Below are 25,558 nucleotides of genomic sequence, written 5' to 3' on the forward strand. Positions count from 1 at the left end.
AAAGGTCATGTGATTTCTAACTTTCTCTGCTCTGTTAACATAAAAAATGCCATGAACCTGTTTCTGCACTGGAACCTGGGGTAACCTGGCCCCATGTTCTCAGGCCGTGGTCACCAAGAGTTTGTTCCAGAACAAACTAGCTCTCATTCCCTTGGGATTGAGAGGCATGCTTTTGCATCAACACTCTCCTACCATTTTGTTCCTCCTTACCTTCCTCTTCTCCTCTTTCTCCCCCTTCTCCCTCCCCCCTCCCTCTCTCTTCCCTTTTCCTCCCCTTTTTTCTTTTCACTGGGACCTAAGATAAGAAGTCTATATGTGAGTGATTGTCCTTAAATAGCAATAATCATTTTTCTTCAAACTCTGGGCTTTAATCTAGATGGTTATATGGAAAATTCAGAGTTCTTGTTTGTTACATTTATGCCTTGAACTGCATACTGCTTGACTTTGCTGCCCCAGCTTTTGAATACTCTAAGACACAGGAGGAATTATTTTCTTTGATGCTGTTGCTTTTCATCCCTGCTCCCCGCATCCTTTTTCTTTGTTGTTTGGACACCTGGCAGTGTTTTCCTGTTGCTGGAAGGAAATGATTCAGGCTGTTCCTCTCCGAGAGGCTGAAATGGCCGGCACCCCAGCAGCCTTGCTGGGTGTTATTCCAGATTTCGTGTCCTTTGGGTCAGTGTTATCTGACACTATTCCTGGGGGACATGAACAGACATCTACTGTCACCAGACAAGGGACCAAGAGCAGACCAAAGTAAGGATACCACCACAGTCTAACCTGGTGAACCACTGAGTTTTATGGGGTTTATTTACAGGAATATGGGTGATGGGTTACTTACAGAAGTAGACAGCTGCAACACCAAAAAAAATCACCCCAGCACGGGAGACCATTCATGGAAACTGGAAACCCAGAGCTTGCCTCACGGCTTGTAGATACTCAGCAGGTCGGGGCCCTTCACCTGGTCAGAGCCTCTTCCGCGTCGCTCATCCTGTGAGAGGCTTTCAGCTCTCCTACAGCTTCTCCGTGGTTGAGAACGGAGAGGCCGACTGGATCTGGTCAGTTTTAGGAACCTTGTGAAGCCTTTGAGTTGTTTATTTCCGAGCCCAAGAGCTTGTCTGCAGGTGGAATGTTCACCTCCCCTTAGAACATCCAGTGTTTCACGCCCTTTCTGTGTCTAGTGTCCAGATGCTGTTGGGTGGGCGCTTGGAGCTTCCCTCCAGAGCACGAGGTTTGCATCTCAGAGAAAACTACTACACACCTCGGAAGCCCACACAGACCTCTGCACACAACACACGCGGGTCTCTGGTACAATACTGCTCTTCCCAGGCGGAGACAGATCGATCATGCTTAACTACGGCGACTCATCCATAGTCACACAGGTGGACTGTCCTCAGTGAAGTCACCCTGCAGCTCTCCCTCATCCCACCAGATGTGCATCTCCTAGAGTTTTCAAGACTCTGCACACACTTGGCCTCAATTACACTTTTAAAGACATCTTTATGTGTGTGTCTTTATGTGCACTGGGAACACGTAGAAGCCCAAGGAGGCCAGGAGACGGTGCCAGGTCTCCCGAAACTGGAGTTCCAGACGGTTGTGAGTCCCTGTGTGGGTGCTGGGAACCAAACCCTGGCCCTCTGAAAGAACAACAAATACTCCTAGCCACTAAGTCCTCTCCAGCTCTCAACCTAATTCTTTAAGATTGATTCACATTGTTCCTTCCATTTTTAGGATACCGTTAGTCTAACGGTCCATCTTCTGACTTCCCACACTTTGCTCTTATTCTTCTCAGGGTACTCCCTAACAACACCCAGATGAACACATTTTATAACCTTTGCACAAGCTTCCCATGAGGTCCAGAGTGGTATGTGATGCAACTCGACATACAGTTATGATTGGGGTAATTTCTAAAAACCTGGAGCAGGAACTACATCCTCAAAATGATAAAGACTGTAAGCTAGGCTTTTATAGCAAATGAGGAGGTGTGGAGGAAAAGAAAATATGGGAGAGACAGAAAGAATGAGAAACGGGGGGTGGGGGTGGGGGGAGAGGGAGAGGGAGAGAGAGGGATTCCCACAATGCTACTGGAGGACCACCTCCAACCCCGCCCCCCACGTGCTCCTGCGCATTCTGGGGGTCCACGTGCACCATACGCCCACGCTTGGCTTGCTGTTTACTGCAACCATAACCATCTCAGGACCTGAATACTCGCAACTTCCTGGTCACAGCTTCACCCTCTCCTCACCAAAGAGAATACCCCTGTTGTGGTTCAGGGGTTCAGGAAAGCCTCTGTGTACCCAGGAACATGAGTGGACGGGCCCGAGTGAGGGCACGAGGCATCGGCCCCAGCCATGGTACTAGGGAAGAGGGGCGCGCTCCAGGATACCTCACGGTGAGTGTTTCTCCCTCTCCTCTGTGTCCAGCCCCACAAGGCTTTCCTGTGCATGCCTCTCTTCTCTGACTTCTCCAGGCTTCCCAGGGTTCCCACCTTTTTCTTTCAAGTGGATACCATTGTTGAGAGCCGGAAGTGCAAAAGACTATGGCTAGGGGATGAGGAACTGCCTTCTTTCTTAGCTTTAATTCAGTTGATTGTAAATTGTGAAAGAACTAAGGGGAAAAAAGAAAGAACAAACGAAAGACAGACAGTCAAAACCCTGCAGTCACCCCACTTGCCTCTTACAGAGTATTACCTCTTATGGTCCTGGTAACTGGTAGTAGAAATTGTATCAAATTCAGGCGTGGCTTGGATTCCTCTGCTGTTGGCTGAGCAAACACTCGGAGTGTGGCTGCCTGCTGGATTTGGATGGTCAGACGGAATCAATCCTGAATAACAACTACACACCCACTCTTTGGAGAAACTCTTTTGTCGATTGTGACCATTTTTCCTTTGTTATCATTTAGTGTCCTCTTGACTTCTCTCTCTCTCTCTCTTTTTTTAATTTCAAAAACAGGCCAAGATACAATAATTTCTTGGGCAAAGAGAACTTTCTGCAGAGAAAATATTAATGGCTCCTGTCTTATCCTGTCTTATGAACTAGTTTTGGTTCAGTTTATTTACAGGGCCATCCTTAAGCCCGCTTCCACATCTTACACCTCTGGGGTCTAATACAGTTCTCTCACGGTCAGGTGCCAGCCGGCTCCTGCTAAAAGCATGCAAAGGGAGCGCTCCAGCCCCTCCTTAGCCTTTTGTGGAGACTGACCACCCCCTAGTCCCTCCAGGGTTTCTACCTCTTCATGTTTTCTGCTCCTGGATCGTGGTAATCCACGACCTGAAACATAATACCATTCTTGCCTTTTGTTAACCTTGTGGTTGTGAGTTGATTGACATGTGAGCAAACTTTCTGCTTTGTAGACCACATCTGCCGGTCCTGAGGACAGTCAGGCGTTGAGCAGTGGAGCGAGCGCCATTTCACAGTCACGTAAGTGCAGCAGGTCTGTTCCCCACCCCCTTCAGCCTGAGCAGAGCAGAAGGACCCACCAAGGCCTGAGACACCAGATTCAGCAACTACTCTGTTCCCTTTTTCCTCCCGAGGGTCCTCCTCACATGCTCATTGTGGATTCTCTGAGCTTCCTGGTCACCCCCCGGGACACAAGAATCCAGATGGGGAAGCCACTTTTCTGATTCTTTCTGCTCAGGGGATAATTTTGAAATCCCACCATCCTTGAGACAGAGTTTCAGAGCCCACTAGCCTCAAAGTTACTGTCTTCCTGAAGAGGACCTTGATTTCTGATTCTCCTGCCTCTGCCCCTGCACCCTCCAGCCCTCCAGTACTGGGATTATAGGTATACACCACCCAATTTATATGGTCCTGGGCATTGGGTTCAGGGTCTCATGCATGCTAGACAAGCACTTTGCCAACTGAGTTACACTTGCCAGCCCTTGAAAATCATTCCCAAAACACAGAACTCAAATACCAAAGCCCTCATTTACAGGATGGGAGAAACACCACCTGGGGATATATCAGTCCTCCCTGCAAAGCCAGGTTCAATCCCAGAATTCTTGCCCACTCTAGGTCACATAGCTTGAGTCGGCATGCCAGGTGTGTTGGGTTTTGCTTGGGCTGATGTGAGGAAGTGCCATAGACTGAAAGGCTTAAATAAGAAACATTTGTTCTTCCTAATTCCAGAGGGTTGAAATGAACCTGAGAACACAGGTCATTTCATATCCCTGGGTGAAACCTGTCTACCATGTCCCTCATTTTGACCACGGAGTGACGTCATTGATTTCCAGGCAGTGAGTAAGCTGTAAGCACTGAGGGGCCCATGAACTCTCAGAGTCCATCTCTGGTGTGACCCTCTGTCCTGAGTGGGGCTTTCCAGACCCATGTGCACAGTCCTGGGTGATCTGAACTGCAGTGAGAAGCATGACAAATTGCTATGAGGGCAGCGTTCATGTTCCTGCCACTCAAACACCATTTCACGCTTGTGAGTGACACAGGGTAGAAAACGTTCATCTTTGAAGACAGACTGACTTTTTGTTGATTTCTCTAAATTACGATAATATACATAGAACCCAGTTTTCCTGATTTTAACTCTTCTGTTCGTTTTTCCAGACAGGGTTTCTCTGTGTAGCCCTGGCTGTCCTGTCTCTGTAGACCAGGCTGGCCTCGAACTCACAGAGATCCACTTGCCTTTGCTTCCCGAGTGCTATCACTTTACCAAGTGTACAGTCCTGGGGTTAATCCCACTTACATTGTACAGTTTCCAGTGCCATCCATCTCTGGAACTCTCTTGTATTGTAAAACTGAAACGTATTATTCCTTAAACAATAATTCCCCACTCCCCACCTCCCAGTTTCTGAGAACCACCTTTCTGTAACAGTTTAGACTTTTTTGTTTGCTTGTTTTTCAAGACAGGGTTTCTCTGTGTAGCTTTGGAGTCTGTCTTGGATCTCACTCTGTAGACCAGGCTGGCCTCGAACTCACAGAGATCCGCCTGCTCTGCCTCCCGAGTGCTGGGATTAAAGGTGTGGGCCACCACTCCCTGGCATAGTTTGAACTTTTTAAAAACAAGATTTGATTTTATCTTTAATTATGTGTATTGTATGTGTCTGTGTGTGAGGCCAGAGGCATTGGATCCCCCTGAAGTAATTGTGAGCCACCCGATGTGGGTTCTTGGAATCAAACTTTGGTCCTCTGCAAGAAAGCAAGTACTCTTAACCACTGAGCTGTTTCCCTGGCCCTAGTAGTTTGAAATTTTAAAAATGTCTAAAAATCACTTGAAATCTAGATCAGTGAGAGATATTAAAATTGATGCAGTATCTGAAAATTACATGAAGGTTTTTTTTTAAATTGGTTTCTTTGTTGTTGTTATTGTTTTACATCTTCCTGAGAGACTCATGTCCAGGGAGAAGGGTCTAGATGGAAGTTTGGAGCAGGTTGAAGGAGCATTTGGGGACACTGCACACAGTGACTACATCACAGGACAGGTGGACTCAGAGCCCAGATGTTCAGCACACTGATACGAATGCTGTTTTGCCATAGAGTCCTGGGTTTTGAGGGTTTAAAGTTATCTTCTGAGTGCTGAAGACATTTAAAAAGCTGCCACCTCCTGTACTCAATTAACCAAGTCACTCGACGGTGACATTTATTTCAGTATGATGATGCTGAGAGGGACCCTGTCTCTTCTTAAGGAATAATCTATTGTGATTGTTGATGGCTGTGCCTGGGTGTTTTCCCTTTTCACTGGGGAAAGTGAGAGATCTCCCTGTCCTAGCCCGGATCTCTTCAGAGTTCAGTCAACCTAGAACAACAGGAGAAGGAAGGGATTGTCACTTGCTAGCATGTGGGACTGGAACACAGGGAGGGAGCTGTCTCCTGAACCAAGAAGAGGAAGTCTGTGGTGCTGTAAAGGCTAACACTAATATTTCTAATTGAACATCCCAGGCTTTCTCTGTAATTTTCAGTGTTGAGACTAACGTCTTCTGTGTAGTCAGGGATGTGTCAGCAGTGAGGTACATCGTAGGAAAACCCGGTTTGACTGTTGGTGTGGTTTCTGTGTACAGGGTGACACAGTCCACCATACTGTGACATCTTCTTGTTCCAGATGAGGTTGGTGTCTCTTCTGATGATGGTGGACGGACCCTCATGGAAAGAAGAGACAAAGTCAGCCGGGACTTCATAGATTTGACTGTCTGTACCAGGGAGAAGTTGGCACACGTGAAAGATTGTAAAACAGGTAGCCAATCTCTTCTTGTTATTTTTTAAAGGTTACCAAGTATTGCTCTGGAATTTAAATCCCTAGTTCTGAAAGAGGTAAGTTTGTTAATCACCTGAGAGCTCTTGACTGAGCATGTGCTCTGTTGAAGGCGTTGTCTAGGCATTCGGAGAGTCAGAAACAAAACCGTTTTCCTCACACCACATCTCACTTTTAGAAAAGATACCCTCTTCTCACTCGGAGAAGTCACAGGAAGCTGTGTCTTCGCTTTCCAACCCTGGCCCTATGTGGAGAATCAGCCTGTGGGGATTTTAGCTGTAGAAAGGAAACCTCAGATAATGGGGATACTTCTTTGTTCAGACTCCAGGCTCCTTCCAAAATTGCATACACAGGTGTGGGCTGCTGGGAAGCAGGATCTGTCGTTTTCTTTGGGTTTGCAGGAAGCTTTGTGGCTCCCTCCTAACTAATGGGAATTTCTGGTTTTGTTTGTTTGCTTGTTTTATTGAATTTAAAAGCAGCAGAATGAAAAATAGATGTGATTATCCAGCAAGCAGCTGCACAGCTGAACTAACGGGAAGCGCTTCCCTCCCTGCGCACAGGTACTCTGGGTCCGTTCTGCTGTGCTTGGGCAGGAGAGAGGGCTGGGTAGTGAAGAAGAGCACACCCCGCCCTAGCAGGTTGACATCCAGAGCCCACTGCGCATGTCAGGCAGCTCACAAGCACCCCTAACGCCAGGTCCCAGGCGTGGCACCCCCTTCTGGCCTCCACGGACACCCGCACACCTGCGCATGTGGCTGAGCACACAAACGATAGGATAGTAAGTCTCTTTTAGCCCCTCCCACGGTGAAGTGTGCTGACTTACATCCCTTCCTGACCTCGGCACTGATGGCGATGACTGGCGCAGATCATCTCCAGTGCCCTGCCAGTTCTGACAGTCCAGACTGACTTCTCAGTCCACGTGATGCCAGGCTGCAATGTGTTGTTGCCATTCACTAAGAATCTGGGAGAACAATTTTTTTTTCTTAAACAAAAATGACATAATATCTCTTGCCTCTGCCAGACACATGTATCACAGGCCCAGGCTGAGGGAGCAGTAAGGTGTACAAGTACCATTTATTCCTCATACTTTGGGAACTGCATTTCTACTTTCCCCATGAAAAAAGCAAAATAGTATATGTGTGGTAGAAAGATACAAGTTTAATCATTTTCTGTGAAGACAAGTGAGACACACATCATTAGTGCCCTCCTGGATTCTGTCCTGGGAGGAGCTTGTGACACCCTCCCTGCGGCCAGCTGTGCTCTGGTTCTGTCCTGCAGATGTTTAAGCTGCGAGCAAAAGTGTCTATAGGGGAAGGAATTCCAGGGAGCACACATGGACTCCATGTGCCTGTACAAAATAGAAACTCAGGTCACGCTGCTTCTGTACAGGAGTTCCTGCTTCTGCCTCACAGCCTCCCTCTACCTCTTTGTGGGGTGTACACAGTGTTCTAACTACTGATGGAACTTCGTCAGAACTTGCTAAGTCCTGGTTCTGACTATCTCAGCTTCTTAGAGGTTGGAGTAGTATCATTCATGGTGAGAATGGGCTAGGCTTTTGTCTTGGTTGTGTTGGTAATCTCAGGACAGAATCTAAGACGGCCGGCTAACTGATCTGGGTCACAGAGACTCATCTGGAAGGTGTCTCTCGAGGGGTCCAGGCAGTCGCCTTCAGATGCTGCTCTTCCCGAGCTTGGAAAGTTCAGAGGCCTGCTGTGTACACGAGCTCACAGTACTGCCAGTGACATTGCCAGGTCGAAAATGCGAGCATTTATCCCACACCACTGATCAAAAGCCCCACTTTATAGCCACCACAGTCCATGTACAATTTTTAAAAGATGGTAATATTAACATGGTGTCCTCTTCTGGTGAACTGCATCTTTTCTCTTCCCCAGGTTCTAACGGAATACCTGTGCGGCTGGTCACGAATCTCTTTAGTGTAGATTTGCCCCAGGATTGGCAGCTGTACCAGTACCACGTCGTGTATAACCCAGATTTAGCCTCGAGGAGGCTGAAGATTGCTTTGCTTTATGGTCACAGCAAACTCTTGGACAAGGCAAAAGCATTTGATGGCACCAGCCTTTTCCTCTCAGAAAAGCTGGACCAAACGGTACAGTGTGGTCAGTATTTCACTGTGTGTGTGTGTGTGTGTGTGTGTGTGTGTGTGTATAGTTGCTTATTATGTATGTGCAGAGAAGGTCACTGATTTTCTTAGCAATTTGAAGGAGCATTTCCCATGCTTCTTCCTCGTCCCTGCTCCCTTGCCTTGAGAGCTCAAAGGTTTCCTAAGACATCATCAGCCATTGATGTCATAGATGAAACTGATGCTCCAGCATGCTAAACATTTAAGAGCTGCAAGTTCTTAAGACAGATGAACTTGGAAACCTTCCCCAAGCAGGTGAGACCTCCAGAATCACCATTTCCATGGCTCTGGGACTGAATTTCCTCACTGCTCTTGCACCTGTGTGGCCTCATGTCAGTTTCTGAATGCAGGAGCATCCTTCCTTTCAACACTCCCTACGTCACAGGGAAGATGAGTTACTGAGGTCAACTCTAAGAGTGTTTGAAAAACGAGACTATTGAAGTGGTTAAATGTTGGATCTTCCTTTACCCATTTTTTTTTAGATTTTTTTTCAACATTACCAGTTCTCAACTAGATATCAGTAGGCATTTGTTTCTCAGTATTCTGTTTTAAAACAAGATTAGAAGTACTATGAGAAAAAAGAACCAGGCTTTAAAAAGTCACAGTAGAACACAGAATTAGATCTTTGATGCTTCCAGTGAGAAAGTTCAGTCAGTGAGCGCAACATTTTTAAGCACTATAGTGCCAACAGCATAGGATAACATTGATAGCTATAAGTAAGTCTTTGTGATTTTACACAAGAAATGCGTTTCTGAGCATGCCTTTATCCTTTTTAAGACCTTGAAATGGATGGCGCTAAGTGGTGAGATCTGGTGGCTCAGAACATTGGAATCTGCATTTAGAAATGTTTTTATTCCCTTTCCACCTTTCTAGGGTGCTTATCAGGGTTTGAAGAGTCCCTTTGCATTACATGACATTCGGCCCATACTTCTGGAAGCTGCCTTCCAGCTGCCTCATGGCTTTCCAGTGTTATACTCCATCTGTCTGCTGGGAGGTTCATTCACTCATATTTATTTGCCACCTTTGTGTACTTAGAAAGAGTCAACTGTGTACTTAGTAGGGTCTTAGCACCGTGTAGGAAATAAAGACAAGTACTACAGGGGTCTTTTTCTTTAATAGACTTTCAGCTTAACATCAGAGTCACAAATAAACACAGTGAGATAGAATAGCTTAAGTGCCTTGGTAATAATTAGTATTGAGTTAGCACTTTTATTATACTAACATCTATTGGGCACTTACTAAGTGTAGAGTTCTGTGCTTAGCAGGTCTAAAGAACAGCTTCCTTTATGCTGCTGTTTTATCTACCAGACGACGTTTGTGTCCCTGTGCCCTGCCAGGCTCTTAATGGCACTGTGTGTTTAACTCTCTTATCACTCCTGGAGCTCAGAGAGCTTGAGGATCTTACCTCAGAGTCAGAACTCAGCATGGTGAGAAGCAGGATGCCTGTGAGAGTTATGATTAGTGTCTCTGGAAGGACCTCAGGATCAGAGCAGGGGACAGTGGGGAAGGACAGAAGGGAAGGGGCGTATTTGAGAAACTTGGTCATAGAGGTTTAATTAGCAAGGTGTGGAAGTGGCCCTGAAGGTAGGGAGGGCTTTAAATGTCCTTTTGGAGTTGGAGGTAGGGAGAAGAGTGTGTCTTCCTGGACCAGTGAAGCACCACAAGAGAGTCTCCCGGTCACATCCTTTGAAGTTTCCTGAAGGGGGTGGGAAGAAGAATGGAACAGCCTGGGCAGTGTGTCAGGATTTGAATAAAAGAAAAGTCCAGAGTGTTGCTCTCTATTGACCTCTGTGAGCGCCTGTGCTCTGCGTGAAGACAAGATCCTGGAGTGCCCTGTTTATCTTCATAGTCCTGGAACTCCAGCTGGCCTCCTGCCCACCTTAGAGATTGCGGAGAAGCTTCGAGCGTCGACGCAGCTTCCTCCAGGTCACACAGTTGACTGTAGGGCAGCCTCCATAGTGTCTCTAAGCACGGGGTATGGTAGTACCAGAACAGCCAGGATCTCGTAGAGACATTGCAGTGTGGATAGACTGAGACTTGTGGATTGCTGAGGTGGCGGGGTGTGTGTGGGGTGGGGTGAGGTGGGGTGTGTGTGTATGGGGGGGCAGGGGGATGTGTACCGGGAGGTTAGCAGCTGGGGGCTGGAGCGGCAGGTCCAGGAACAGATGGAGGAAGTGCAGGAGCAGTTGGTGTTTGGAGAAAGGGTCAGGGGGGATGGAGTGTTTGATCTTGGGAAGCTGTTGAGAAATACAGCTTCCAACACTGCCTGTTGCCAACTCCCTTCAGCTCTTCCCCAACTCCCGTTGTTGTCCACATCCTTTGTCTGAGGTCCCCACGGGGCTGGGAGCAGGATGTCTGTCCCTCCTGCTCCTGTGGATTGGACTTACCTTGACCTTGGTGAGGTCTCGGTAACTTGCCATTTCCGCATGAGTTGTCTGAGATCAGGAGTCTCCCCAGGGCAATACCCCACCCAGTGCAGAGGGACAAGTTTCTCTTTGCATCTCTGCTGTCCAGTTCCTGCTGTAAAAACTGACAATGTAGGGCTGGAGAGATGGCTCAGAGGTTAAGAGCACCGACTGCTCTTCCAGAGGTCCTGAGTTCAATTCCCAGCAACCACATGGTGGCTCACAACCATCTGTAATGAGATCTGGCACCCTCTTCTGTATACATAATAAATAAATAAATCTTTTTTAAAAAAAAAACTGACAATGTAACTAAAAGGTAACTGTGAATTGATCATTGACATTTATTGACTGATGTGTAAATGTTTGTATTTAAAAATCCTGTACTGAGCTTTGCATAGCTTAGAGGTTTTATTTTGTAGCTGTTTAAAGAGTTATTTTTATTTTTTAATTATATGTGGGGTGTGTGTGTGTGCGCGCGCACATGTAAGTGTCTTCAGTGCAGAAGAGGGCATGAGATCCTGTGGAGCTGGACTTACAGCAGCAGTGGCAGCCCAGTGTGGATGCTAAGAACAAACTCTGGTCCTCTGCAAGAAGGAGGAGCCATCTCTCCAGCCCTTGGTGACTTAGGCTTTTCTTTAGTTGAGGAGCTGATACAGAGCCTCGCCCTGTGGTCCTTATGTTGCTAAAGCAGCTTCATCTTAGGGGAGCTCTAAGGCTTTCACCAGCCCTTTGCAAAATTTTATTAATAGAATGAAATTTCCCATCCTAGCTCCCACATTTTCTCTGCTCCCCTCATCTTCCTCACCCTCCTGTCTGGCCCTTTTCCTTGAAGGATTTCCTCTCTCCCACTTTCCTGCTTTGTGAATAAGCCTTTTGAGGAATTTCTCAGGAATTCATGAACTTGGAAGGGGCCAGGCAGTCTGCTACCTCCTAAAGATAATGTACATTGCTTCTCTATATGTACACACATGGATTTTCTTGAGGGAATGTCTTTATCAGGCTTTTAAAGTAATTTGATCCCCGGATGGGGATCGGGTTATTCCACACACCATCTCCCCCAGCTCCATTGTTGTTCGCGTGTGACTGCTTTTTAAACTCGTGTCTGCGTTCCGGACACTTGAGGATGAACTGTGCCTTCACCTCCCCCTTTTCCCAGGTCACAGAACTGACAAGCGAGACCAGGAGAGGTGAGACTGTCACGATGACGCTCACTCTGACGAGCCAGCTGTCCGCAAGCTCCCCAGTGTGCATTCAGTTCCTCAACGTCATCTTCAGAAAGTAAGTCGTTGACCTTTCGGCACACAGCCTGGGTATGCATGCGTCCGCGCTGCGTGGGGAGTGGACCAGCAGCAGCCCTGGGATGAGTTTTCAAGGACGCTGATCTGCTCTGGCGGTAAGATGGCACACGATCCATCTCAGCCACTCTTTGGCCCAAACCCTCTTTACTCAGCCTTATCCCAAGGTTAGGCCTTGTTGCTTTTAGCCTTTCCTACATTCCCTGTGTGCTGCCGCACTCTGACCCCAGACTCAAGTTCACTGAGTAGGATGGCCAGGTGGGGGATTTGTTTCTCCTCTAGCTGGCTGGTTTGGACATAGGAGGCCATCACTGGCTGTGTTCTGCCCTGGCTCCATCCCAAGCCAGATCTTTCTTCACAGCATGAGGTGTTGGGAAAGAGGAGTGGTTGTATGTAAGCTTTCGACAGTCCTTAGAATGGAGTGAGGGTCATGTGATCCACAGTTACCTCGGGGATGAAGGGATGTGACCAATGCATAACCCCCTCCATACAGCACCGTGTGTGTGCCAGGATCCACACAGCCCTACGTGCGTGTGTCAGAATGCTGTGTTTGTGACTCTGTCATAGAGATGCCAACTTCTATTCAACCAGAGACTGAGGGGGAGGAGGTCAGGAAGTTTGGGGCTTTCCAGAATATCTGGGCCCATAAGTAACTTCCTCTGTATCCAACATACCACTTCCTAGAGTTCGTCAAATGCCTTGTCTGGTCTCTTTGACCCTCCGTGCCCTGGAGGGAGGACCACGCTCCACCAGCTGACACGTGGAAGATGTTTTCCAGTGTGTTTCATCATGTTGTTCGTTGCGCACTGTTACACACACCCTGACTTTACATGTGGGAGACTGGCCTCTGTGACATTAGCAGCCAAGTCACCAGAGGGCCCTCTTGTGTTCTGACTCAAAGCTGCTTACATTTCCCCATGCACTGGACACCATCACTCCTTCCCAGAGATAACCAGGATAGATAGTTGCCGAAGATAGTGTCACAATGATGTGGGACACCAGGGAACTTGAGTGGCTAGTCAAAAGCAGCCTCTTCCTTTCAAAACAGGGAGGGTCAGAGGGCCCAGTACATGGCATGACTTCATGTTATAGTCATCTAGAATTACAATTACACAGAATTGATTATATTATTGTAGTTAAGTGTATAAAAATGTCAACTAAACCAGGTGGTGGTGGCACATGCCTTTAATCCCAGCACTTGGGAAGCAGAGGCAAGCAGATATCTGAGTTTGAGGCCAGCCTGGGCTACAGAGTGAGTTCCAGGAAAGGCACAAAGCTACACAGAGAAACCCTGTCTTGAAAAAACAAAAATAAAATAAAAATGTCAGCTATATCTTTTTAAACTATGGAATTATAGTTCTTACAAATATATACTCAAGTATATTTAGTGTTTGTTCTAGTGGTGTGTGTGTGTGTGTGTGTGTGTGTGTACGTACGTATGTACGTACGTACGTGTGGGGGGCACATGTCTCTGTGTGTGTGGAGGTCAAAGGTCAGTCTCCTCTGTTGGTCCTCATCCTCCTTGTATGAGATAAGTTCTCATTCTTATTCGCTGCTGCTTACACCAAGCTAGCTGCACGTGAACTTTGGAGGATTCTCCGTGGCTGCCTCCCACCACCACAGGAGGACTGGGATTATAGCTCTGTCCTGCTTTCCATGGCTTCTGGAGTTCCAGACTCAGCCTTTTATGCTCCTGTAACAAACAGCTTATTCACTGAACTGTCTCCCCAGCCCCCAAAAGTTGAATTAAACACTGTGATGAATATTTACCTAAGATTCCAAAACTATACTTCCAGGATCTTTAAAAAGTTGAGAATGTACCAAATTGGACGGAACTTCTACAAGCCTTCGGAACCAGTGGAGATTCCCCAGTACAAGTAGGTTTCTTCATGTTTTCTGTTCCTGTGAGATGTCAAGATTCAAGTGGCATAATTTTTGCACCAGTACCCTGCTGCTCTGCCTCGCGTGAGGTGTCACGTGTCTGGAATATGGAATGCAATGAGCTTTTGGAATTTTCAAGTGTTCTTTCATGTTTTGTTTGTTGGGGGGACTAGTGAACCCAGATGTGAAGCCAGAAGTGTTTGTTCTTTGGTTAGTGTGCTAAGTCATAACTTCTAGAAGGGACTCGGAACTCAGTTTTCTGTGGGCAGCCAGCAACAAAAGCAGAACGTTTCATTTTGAAATCCATCTGGCATCCTGTGCCCTCTCTGAAAGGAAGTTAGCGTAGCCGGAGCAGCTGACGGAGGTTCTGGGGAGCACTCTGCAACACCCGGAACAGCCCCTACCAGAAATGTGGGGTCTGAAGTGCGAGGGCTCGGTTTGGAATTTTTATTCACAGTTGTTTTATCCTAAATCTGTGTTTGAAGAAACCCCAGCTGGAAAAAGCTAGCACTTTCAGTCAGTAACTGGAATAAATGGCACAAAAGGAAAAAACAAAACAAAAAAGCCGTGACCTCCAGAGAGTTAGAATGAAAACTCACAGTGTCAGCGTCGTTACAGGTTTTCCTGGTAGTATGTTTTAAATATCAAGTACTGTGTTTGTTGTTTTTTATCTGTTTCTGAAGATTGTCCCTGTGGCCTGGGTTTGCCATTTCTGTGTCCCAGTTTGAAAGCAGACTCCTGTTCAATGCTGACGTGAGCTACAAAGTCCTCCGAAATGAGACTGTTCTGGAATTCATGACTGATCTCTGCTTCAGAACCGGCACGTCCCACTTCACTGAGACATGCCAGAAAGAGCTGGTGGGACTCATTGTCCTTACCCGGTAAGGGCTGGCCCCTGACTGCTACCTAGTCACACTGGCCAGAGTTCTGGGGACAGGAGGTGGGGTTGTTGGTTGGCTCGCCCCTGGGGAAGGCCTGTGTGTTCCTGAAGTCACTTCCGATTTCTGGACCGCCCCAAGTCAACATGGCTGGCTCTGTGTTTTCTCTTGCCGTCTTCATCTTCCACCGGCCCTCAGCTGCCTGCACTGTGTTGCTCCAGGACCTCTGCCTGGTTCCCAGTGTCGGCTTCCCCACCACTCAGATCTCCCCACACCCAGCTCTGGAGCCCCTGGCGGCCCCATCCCCCCTCTGAGAACCAGCCACTCCCTGGAGTGCTTTGCTCAGGTCGCCTCTTCATGGTCATTGTGTTGTGTTACAAGACAGAGTGTGTGCTCGCTCCCCGGCCGCACCCCGAGATTATGAGGCCTTTTAGACAAAGGGTGTACTTCACCCCTTTGTAAGTTCCTAGGTCTATCAATGTAGTTTACCCTTAATGAACAATGAGCCAAATCAAACATCGACAGGCTAGGAGTCTTCCTGGGTTCTCAATAGCCTGTGAAAGACTGATTTCCCTTCTGGACCATCCCAGTGACTAGACTGGTCTGGACTTTGATCTCAGCGCTGGTCTCCTGGGCTGAGCAACAGAAGGGTGGTCTAGCTGAGCCTAGGTGAAGGTGAACCTTCCCAGGCACAGGCACTGCCCTCCCGTGTGTATTTTGATGCTTTAGCTTGCCACACTCTTTTAGAGACACCTTGTAAGGTATGTGGCGCTCAGGGAAACCTGCCTTGGAGGTCTCTGCTGCAGGCCAGGCCACAGGAGATCCATACTGCTGAAAGAGCAAAAAGAACTTGGAACGGCCTGGCCCGCTGGTTCTTGTTTTGCTGAGGATCTGTCCGACATGAGAGATGAACAGGATTCCAGAATTGTGTGATTGGCCAGATGGATTGGTATTTTTTTTTATCATGAGGACTACCTGGGAGCTGATCTATGACACCAGAGGAGGGCAGGGAAGCTGAATGGAATTTCACCATAGGGACATTTAAGAATGACGTACCTTGAGCTAGGCTCTGTCAGTGAGACAAACACTGTGGGCTGTGTCTTGCTGAGTCCATCAGCTGGGATGCAGAGATCTGAAGAATTCACACTCTTCTCAGTTAAGAGCTGATTGTGTGGCACAGGGGTGTGACTATGTTTATAGCAGTGTCTCCCATAATCTCAGGAGTGGACCTTGTATTTGGAGTTAACTCAAGATTGTGGTGTGGTAGCCATGTACCTAAGGTGATTTGGCAAAGTGTTTTCAGAGTGTCTCAAATTTACCAGATACAACAACAAGACATACCGTATCGACGACATTGACTGGTCTGTGAAGCCTACACATGCCTTTCATAAGCGGGACGGCTCCGAGATCACATACGTGGATTACTACAAGCAGGTAGGCGTGGTTCCTGTCTCCTTCCTTAGCCTAGAGACAGTGCTCCCTGTTTAGTTACTTCTCTTGTGGTTGTGACCTTTCTAACAAGGAGCAATTGAAGGGGAGACTGGTTTCTTCTGGTTTACAGTTCCAGGGGATCATTTCACCATGGTGAGGAGGAAGTGGGAGCAGGGTCAGGAAGCTGGCTGGTCATACTGCAGAATGAACCAGATGTTGCCTCCAGGTTCCCCCCTCCACCCTCCAGTGACCCATTTCATCAGCCTCACCTCCCAAAGCTTCCACAACCTTCTAAAATGACGCTTCCAGCTAGATATCAGATGTTCAAATGCAGGAGTCTGTAGGGAACATTTTACAAAAGTTGACCACAACACTATTCCTTCCAGAAAATTCCCTGAACTGTCACGGTGAGTCTACCTCCCACATAACTCATTCTCTCACTTGTTTCTTCTCTACCCTCATTGTCTCTGGCTTGGCTAGGACCCCCGCCCTGCCTCCTATATTCTTTCTTCCTGTAGTAATCGGCCTTAAAATCGTATCTGATCATGTTACACCCAAGCTTTGATGTTTCCATGGCTCTCCTTCCTTAGGAGTCAGTTGTAAGAGTCCTTGTGGAGTTTGATCTGGCCACTACATGCTCACACACACACTCTCTCTCTGCTCTCTCTCTCTCTGTCTCTGTGTCTCTTTCTGTCTCTCTGTCTATCTCTGTCTCTCTCTCTGTCTGTGTCTGTCTCTCTGTCTGCCTCCCCCCCCCCCCATCTCCCAAACCATTCTGGGTGTGGGAGCATTGGCCTTTTGTGGCTCGTGACTCAGTCTCCCCCCTGTGCATGCATGTTCATGTACATCGCTTCTTCTTCTCAGATAAGCCAGACAAGCACTGACCAACCTTCAGTTCTCAGCCAGGCACCTTGTCTCCTTGGGAGTGTGTGGTGCTGGTCCGGGAGGCTTGCTATCCCTGAACTCAGCATCACTGCTGGGGGCAGGCCTGCCCCCTCCCCTGGAATCTCTCCTCAAGGCACGCTTTGAACTATTTTTGGGCACCTTATGTTGTCAGCAGAGTTCCTATCCCATAGCAGACACTCAAGAGCTGGTGGAGTCTCTTGCCGCCTGCGGAAGCTCGTGTTCATTTGCAATTCTGTTGCCCTTTCTAGGCTTCCGGAAGAGGTGCTTTCTCTGTAATCATTTAAATCTCACAGCGGAATTGAAAAACAGAAAGCTGACTTGATCCTCACCCATCTCTGGGAAAGGCTCTTTTCCTCCTTAGCCACGTTTGGAGACCCGCTGTGGTGGTTCCATGTCCTCTGTAGTTCTCCCTCCCGGAAATGTCACTGGTCAGGCATCTGGCTTTGTCACTACAGAAATAGCACCGTCAGGGTCTAAATCACTCAACCTTTCTCAGCCTAAGTGGCTTTCAGTGGCTTTTTCCACCTTACTTATCAGTAATTTTTTTCATGGGTAGATAGTATATGTGGGACACTGATCCATTGTGTCCCTGAAATCATTGTGTTACATGAAAGAAGCAAGGCACAGGAAGACACCACTGCACGGCTTTCCTCTGGCATCTGAAACGGGTGGGCTCCTTGGCTTAGCTGGTGCAACGGGGGTTGCCGGAAGCCAGGGAGGGCAGAGTGGAGGGAGGTGAGAGAGACTGGCTGGTGGAGAAAGCCAGTCAGGCAGGAGGAATGCATGCTGGCATTCCACCCTGAAGGGGGAGGCTGACTACAATGAACAATACTGTGTTGTGTATCACAATGACATTAGACCTCCGTGACCACGCCTACTGTCTGACCTGACCGCTTGGTCACATCCTCCATGGCTCTCCTCTGTGGCTCTCCCGAGTTTCAGGTTGATTTCTGTCGGTCTCTTTTGACATGGTTTGCTTCCTTTTCTTGTCATTCGCTGTGGCTCCTGCCGGCCTGCTCCCTCCACTGTAGTTTGAATCTGCTCCAGTAACTGGGCCTTCCTCCACTTCTGCATTGCACACGCCTGAATGTCCTGCGGCGGCCGGCGGTCTCAGTTGGACATCTTTACGCCCCCATTCCTTCTTAGGATGGTGCATCTCAGCTGGAAATGTTTCTGCTTTCTTCCTCCTCCTCTTCGCCCTCACCCCCTCACTGAGCAGCCACCCTGATGAGCTCTCCTCCACCTTTACCGTGGCATTCTCTCTGGCACGCCTCCCTGGCTAGTCCACTGTCCGGTCGGTGTAGGGCCCCATTGGGTAGGGGATGTGGTCAGTCCTGTGGTCTCCTTGCGTCCCTGTCTCCTCACTGTCTCTGCCACTGGAGAGGAGCTTTCTGTAAATGTTGCCCAGGCATGTGGTTAAGGACATAAGCCTCCTCAAAGTGACAAGGGCATGGTATGGTTCTAACTGTGTAACTTAGGCAAAGTCCTACACTCAGAGCTCAGTGAGGGACCGAAAGCTGCCTGTTAGGGAGTCGTATCTCCCTTCACGGTGTAGTGTGAGCAGTTAGCATGGCAGTAGTGCGTCCGGTGCCTTCAGCCTAATGCTGCACACTGTACTCACAGGCAGGTGGTGGAGACCCTTGCCACCCTCCTCTTCCTCATCTCTAGAATCACAGCTTGGCCCATCCCACCTTTTAGCCTCATCTCCCTCGGCATCCCCCCTCCCTCCGACTCATCCATCCTGCTGTATCCCTGTCTACATGCTCGTCACGAACGGCCCAGGCCCTGTGCATGTGCCCGAGATCCCTGCATGAAGCCACGCTGTACCTTTCTCTTCTATCACTAGGTCAGACTGTAGCTTCAGGATCAAGTGTTGCCTAGTCTGTGACCAGCTTTCTGACTTGACTTTCTGTTACTCACACAGAAGGCGAGCAAGCTCCAGTGTATCACACTGCTTCTGGGCACATTTTCTTTAGAGCAGAGGTGCCTTGGAGTCCTGGTGGCTCAGTAAGGCATCTTGTACATAATATGTGCTCTGAGTGTGCGCATTAAACCCGTACTTGGTTAGATGGTTGGGTTTCTGTACCACACCAGTGAATTGGTACTTTTTTGAACAAATGTATTTTAGGAGCTGTCATTTTCTAAAAAGGGCACCATGAAAAGACCCATTCCTTTTTTGTGGTGAATTGGCTTGCTTTGTGACGTTATGGAGGAAAGGAAACACAATCACGTCAGATTTCAAAATGTCTTACTTTCTGAACTAGGAAATGCATGCTAAATTTCTATTATTTTCAGAGTGGAAAACATTATCTTATGGAAAATACTTGAAAATTCTTAGACAATTGGGTCCAGGGAGAAGGTAAAAATCTACCTTTGGACAGCTGCTTCAGGAATGCTTGGCCTGTGCCATGAGTAGAGGACCCTCTTCCCAGCTAGCCCAGGTCTAGCAGAGCTGGTCTGTAGGGTCTATTACTCTTGACTGTTCTGTTCTTGGACTCTGCCTCATGAAGCTCCCCTGACGTCCCAGCTCAAGCCCTGTGGGTTATATCCCAGCTCTCCAGCTGTGGAGCCCTTGGGAACTCATTTTGAGGGCCCGTGCAGGGTGTGTCCCCATGGGCGTGGTTTGTTATGTGTGCAGCTTTGCTGTGTAGAGAATATGGTTAACAGAGGACTGTTTCTCTCCCATGTCTGTGTCCAGCTCAGTTCCTTAGAGGAAGAAAGTGTTCCAGCAACCTATACTGAATCCATTAATGAAGTTTTGTATAGACTCTTGAGAAAGGTTTCTCTGAACAGTTTCCCTCGGTATCTGCTGTGCTCACAACTGTAACCCTACATTCCTGAATTGGTCTTCATTTTAAAGAATAAAAGTCCTTATTGGACTAGAGAAAAGTTTGCATAGAATGCTCATAGTTACCATGGTGGCCAATAAAACATAATTCCTAGGTATTTTATAGATTATAATTTTATAATTCTAGTCCTGTCCTTAGTTACACTGGAAGTTACTATTAGTTATGATTTGCCTTTGGAAATGAACTTTTGGCAAGGTGAACTTCACGTTTAGGAAGGGGAGAGAGGAGTGTTAACCAGACAGCTGCTGAGGACTCATCTTAAACCACACACCGGCTGAGTGGTTCCCCTGCGAACTGCTGGTGCCCCCATTTCATAGAAGACAGGTGCACACAAGAGCTGGGTATCGAATTCCCCCGTCAGTTCTGAGCTGTGTCTCTTTCCCAGCTGCACAGTACCATCCTGGGTATCAAAGACCCTCGTGTTCTTTTGGGAAACTGAGTACAGTATAACCTTGGCCTGCAACTTGTATGTGGACATTGTTAAGGTGAACTTAGGTGGCTAGAACCATGGGGCAAATGCTTCAATCATAGTGTGTGTACAGACAGCTGAAGGCTGTTCGGAATCTGGAAGAAACCCAGGGCGGGGGGACGGACGGGGACACACCAGAGTACACAGTTGTGTCATAACATAAATGCATTGACACACGCATATAACACACTACACTAGGTTAAAATGTAATTAAAAATGAAAGATAATTAAAGATAGAAAAGATGAGTCCTGGAAAGAAAGTTGTAAGGAGTGGTAAAAAGATTTACTCAGTGACTCGCTTGGGGTTTGTGCGTGGCTTGTAACCAAGGATGCTCCTCTGCTCTGTGTCCACATTTGCTGTCCCCTCATTAATCTTGTATTTTATAGCAGTACAATATCACTTTATCTGACCTAAATCAGCCAGTGCTTGTTAGTCTGCTGAAAAGAAAGAGGACTGATAACACGGAGCCTCAGATGGTCCACCTGATCCCGGAGCTCTGCTTTCTCACAGGTAAGGTTTGTGTGTAGAGCTCCACTGGCCTCCCCTTACGTTAGCTGAATGCCAGAGTGTTCGCATAACAGGGACAAGGGGCCTTTAAGTGGCTTAGACAATAGTGAGGCCAGCGGAGCGTGAAGTGCCCTCTGGAACCTCTTTCCCATCATGCATTCTACTCGTAAACTTGCTGCCAGACCAATCTCTGGGTAATTTCCAGAGGCCAATCTGCCTTTTTTGCTGTGTTTTTGAGGTTTACTGGTCGAGGAAACCACATGACTTTTTTGGGGGGAGACCAGGCTACTTTGTTAGAGTGAGACCAGAATGACCCTGAGTTTCTTCATGCACCAGTTTCCAAAAAGCAGTTCTCACTATCTATATATAGAACCCGCCTGAGTGTCATTTCTCACTATATAGCAGAGCCTGCCTGAGTCTGTGCTCTTAACTGCTGAGCCATCTCTCCAGCCCCCCCCCCCATTTTCCTATTTTATTATTTTATGTATATAATGTTTGGTCTGTGCTGTGTGCATCACATGTGTTTCTGGTGCCCACGAAGGTCAGAAAGGGTACTGGATCCCCTGAGATTGAAGTCATATATGGTTATAAGCTGCCGTATGGGTGCTGAGAATCGATCCTAGGTCCTCTGGAAGAGCAACAAGTGCTCTTAACAACCAAGTCATCTCTCCAGCCCCAAATTTCTTTTAAAGAAAAAGAGACAGTTTCACTATGTAACCTAGACTGACCTTGAACCGACTTTGTAGCCCAAGCGAGCCTAGAACTCCTGAATGCTGGGATTACAGGTGTGTGGCACCACACTCAGCTGTTGGGAACTGTTAATACTCCTGGGGCTTGCCTCTCCGCTGGGCAGCGTTCCGCAGGGGGCGAGTCTTACTAATTTGAGTGGGAAGCATGCCTAGGCGGGGCCAGCCCTTCTGCCTGTGATTTTCTCCGTGGCTTTCGCTTGCTCCTCACAGGCCTGTCCAGCCAGGCAACCTCAGATTTCCACCTGATGAAGGCAGTGGCTGAGGAAACTCAGCTCAGTCCCGTGGGACGGCAGCAGCAGCTGGCCCGGCTTGTGGATGACATCCAGAGGTACAGGCCATGTGCTCTATTGACAAGACAAGACTCTGGTCCTCCCAGCAGGTGTAGCCTGAGAATTTTCTGAAGCTAAATTATTTTTATTGTGTTAAAAATATTTATTCCTTAATACTTTCATATACATGAAATATATACGTATGTACTGTGTTTTGGTCATAGTCCCCTATGATTGTCCTGTCTCTCCTCTTCCCCAGAAGCCCTCCTACTTCCATGCCTTTTTGGTGCCCCGCTGCGTTTAATTTGAGTCGCCTACAAAAGTGTGGGTGTATTGCGTGATAAAGGACAATTTATTAGTGTCCTTGCTACTGAGGAATGAGATTCCCTCTCTCCCAGCAGCCATCGACTGCCCAAAGCTCCAGGAGGAGTGAAGGCTCCTGAGCCCCTCCCCTGCCCACACTAATGGGCCCAGTCTAGTGCAGGTCGCCCCCTACAGTGCATTCACGGGTACTGCAGCCTTGTCTCTTCTAGAAGATAAAACTGAATTCCTTTCTCCCCATCCTTTATCATTCCCCCATCCACTCCCAAGCCAAAGTATTCAAATGTTCCCAGGAGAAATCTGCATATACCAACTCCAAATCATCCCTCTGGGGAATAATCTCACCTTCATTGGCAGTAGCAGGCTGCTCTGTGTAAACATTTTCAAGTCTTGCCGTTTTTCAGTCTTTACAAGTGCATGATACAGTATCTACATTTTGCCTTTCAGGAAGCCAAGCCATTTGAAAAAAATGTAACAGTGTGCTCAAGGTCATCTGTTACTGAAGGGTAGATACAGTGAAGCTGGGTTTGCCTTGGAACCCCTGTGCCCCGCTACACACCTCCCCTCCCTTCTTGTTCTCGGTGGGCACAGCGGTGGACATAATTTTTTTGAACTGCCAAAAATAAATATATTTTACGTATATCACGAGAAATAGGGGCCAGGAACCCTAAAGATAGAAAATAAGTCCTGAATAATTCAGCAAGTTACTGTTGTATCTGTGATATTTAAAAACCTCCAGCAGACATACACTGCAGTGATTGTAACTGATTCTGTTTACAGGAACCAGGTGGCTCGATTTGAGCTTGAGACTTGGGGATTGCGTTTTGGAAGCCAGATATCCCTGACTGGCCGGGTAGTTTCTTCTGAAAAAATACTGCTGCAGGACCACACAGTGAGCTCTCATTCTTTTCTCATTTGAAAGTGTTTGCTTGAATATGTGTCCGTTTGCTCACTTACCAGCGGAAGGGGCTTGTGAGAGGTGTTAGCAATGGCCCTGCCTTGTCTTTGTCTTCTTTTGAGTTTCTCTTTGGTGTCAGTTCACTTGTGTGGACTTAGTGGCATCCAGTGGGCATGGTCCAGGTATTTTTGTAATTTGCTATTTCAAACCATTGCAAGCCACACACGGCTGCCTATGACCAGCTGCCACTCTTAGGCAACTTAAAACAAACAAGCAAGCGTGATTCCCCAAGTAAATTCTAACCGATAGAGAGTGACTTTAATTGGCTGGCATTGTCCAGTTTCACGTAGAAGATCAGCGATTCATACAGTCCTCACCTCTCAACACAGTGCTTGGGCAGAAGTGGGCTGAGACATGAGAGAAATCACCCTTCATCAGGCTTTGGTTGAAGAAATGAAAGGGGCATCAAAATGGAGAGGCCCTTGATTACAGATGGCTGTGTCATCAGCTTCTTGACCCATGCTTTTCTGAAGCCAGACCCTAAGGGCCAAGTGAACTAAAGGTCTGCAGGCACTTTGTCCTGGCCCATGGTCTGCACAGAACAGCATCAGCAGCGGGGGAAGTGAGCAGACTCTCTGCACACTGGAGTGAGCCTGGCTCACTCAGAGGGGTCAGTCTCCCTTCCATTTGTGTGTTAAGGTTCCCCAGAGCTGCGTCTCAGCCATGTACCTGATGCTGGTGGCGGGGGCTGGAACTCGGTGCTTGGTGGAAAATGCCATGGCTGTCCTTGTCCTTGCTGTCTGTCACTTGGCCCTCAGCATCTCTCGGCTCCCTCTTCTCAGTTTGTAGAGACTGAGAAGTATCACGTTGCTTCTGCAGAGTGAGTGGCTCTGGTCCTGGGGTGATGGCTCTGTCGGACCTGGGTTCTGGTCTCCAGCACCCACGTGAGCTAAGTGCAGCAGTTACACCTGTAATCCCACTGCTGGGACACAGAGGCAGGGGGCCCCTGGGGCTTTGAACACCCCTGTGGGTTCCGGCCTTTGAACATAGACACAAACACGCACATGCACACAGACACAGACACACACACAGACACACACACAACACACACACACACACACACACACACACACACGCGCAACCACTATTGGCTTCCTCTCAGCTCTTGTGTGTAGCTGTTTCTCATTAAAACAGACTCCCTTCCTGCAAGCCTAATCTACCATAGCACGATGAACGTAGAGGCCAGCAGTCATTCTGTCCAAAGGGGACACCTGCGTGCCTGAGTGCCCACGAGAAAGGACAATCGGAGGCGGAGGAACACCGGGCTGTCTTCAGTCAGACACCCGCACCATGGCTCACCAAGGCTGCCTGCGCAGGGCCCATCAGCCCTGGCGTGACCCCCGATGCCTCTACTCCCGGGAAACCCGTGTGTCCTCTTCAGAGGAACAGTGCCTCATTTATGGTTCTCAGTTGTTCTGCTGTGACAAATGTTTTTAAATTGCACTCTGAATAGCTTCTTTCAGTCCTCCTGTGATCTTGGTTTCTCCCAGTGCCAACCTGCATCTGCTGCTAATTGGTCCAAGGATATGCGAAATTGCAAAGTTCTGAGTTCTCAGCCTTTGAACAGATGGTTGATCATATGCTGCAGCAGGGCTGAGAACTTGATTGAAGCCCTCCTGAGCTGCTTGAGGAGAGTTGGAGGTCCCATGGGATTTAGCGTGGACTACCCAAAAATGTGAGAATACAGTGAATTTTTTTTTTCATGTATTGATTTGGTTTGAAAGTTGGAAATGATGCCTGGCATATCTATACAACACTCATTTTAGAAGTGTTTCTTTTTTAAAAAAATTATTTTATAAAATTATGTGTATGTCTATGTGTGTGTAAGGGCACGTGAATAGGAGTGGCCGTGAAAGGCAGAGGTGTCGGACCCTCCAGAGCTGGGGTTTAGAAGTGGTTTTGAATTACCCAGGGTGAGTGCTGTTAACTTCTAAGCCTTCTCTCTAGGCCATCAGCAATATTTCTTAAAATGTGAAAAATGATCATAATAAGTTAGACTTTATATTTATTTAATTGCTTGATGAAACTAAAATGTAGCGGCTGAAGACGGCTCAGTTCCCAGCACTAGGCCCGGGTTCAGTTCCCAGCACTAGGCCCGGGTTCAGTTCCCAGCACTCCCGTGGCAGCTCACCACTGTATGTAACTCAAGTTCCAGGGCGTCCGAAAGCTTTTTCTTGACTCTAAGGCATCTGGCCCACGTGGTACACAGACATACATGCAGGCAAAACACTCATATACAGAAAACAAAAATACGTAGATCTTTAAGAACCCTAAAATACGTTTTACTACCTTTGTAGAAGTTTGTTT

The 25,558-nt window shown here is 47.8% G+C and overlaps 1 protein-coding gene across 3 annotated transcripts in view; it reads left to right on the forward strand.

Moving 5' to 3' along the window:
• The first annotated feature begins 2,240 nt into the window (after nucleotides 1–2,240).
• Piwil4 (piwi like RNA-mediated gene silencing 4) overlaps nucleotides 2,241–25,558 on the forward strand; it is a 35,282-nt gene continuing 11,964 nt past the window's right edge. Inside the window, exons 1-11 of one of the 3 annotated variants that reach the window (XM_028859603.2) lie at nucleotides 2,241–2,414; nucleotides 6,043–6,174; nucleotides 8,085–8,299; nucleotides 11,894–12,015; nucleotides 13,829–13,909; nucleotides 14,597–14,794; nucleotides 16,114–16,225; nucleotides 20,834–20,957; nucleotides 21,914–22,031; nucleotides 23,074–23,185; nucleotides 24,742–24,926. In XM_028859603.2, coding sequence (XP_028715436.1) covers nucleotides 2,303–2,414; nucleotides 6,043–6,174; nucleotides 8,085–8,299; nucleotides 11,894–12,015; nucleotides 13,829–13,909; nucleotides 14,597–14,794; nucleotides 16,114–16,225; nucleotides 20,834–20,957; nucleotides 21,914–22,031; nucleotides 23,074–23,185; nucleotides 24,742–24,926 — 1,511 coding nt within the window. In that variant the 5' untranslated portion in view covers nucleotides 2,241–2,302. Of the gene's footprint in view, nucleotides 2,415–6,042; nucleotides 6,175–8,084; nucleotides 8,300–11,861; nucleotides 12,131–13,828; nucleotides 13,910–14,596; nucleotides 14,795–16,113; nucleotides 16,226–16,382; nucleotides 16,630–20,833; nucleotides 20,958–21,913; nucleotides 22,032–23,073; nucleotides 23,186–24,741; nucleotides 24,927–25,558 lie in introns of those variants that run through there. The other 2 variants (XM_037207755.1, XM_037207756.1) reach the window with 2 other exon arrangements.

Source organism: Peromyscus leucopus, chromosome 7, assembly GCF_004664715.2.
Source record: "Peromyscus leucopus breed LL Stock chromosome 7, UCI_PerLeu_2.1, whole genome shotgun sequence".
NCBI lineage: Eukaryota > Metazoa > Chordata > Mammalia > Rodentia > Cricetidae > Peromyscus > Peromyscus leucopus.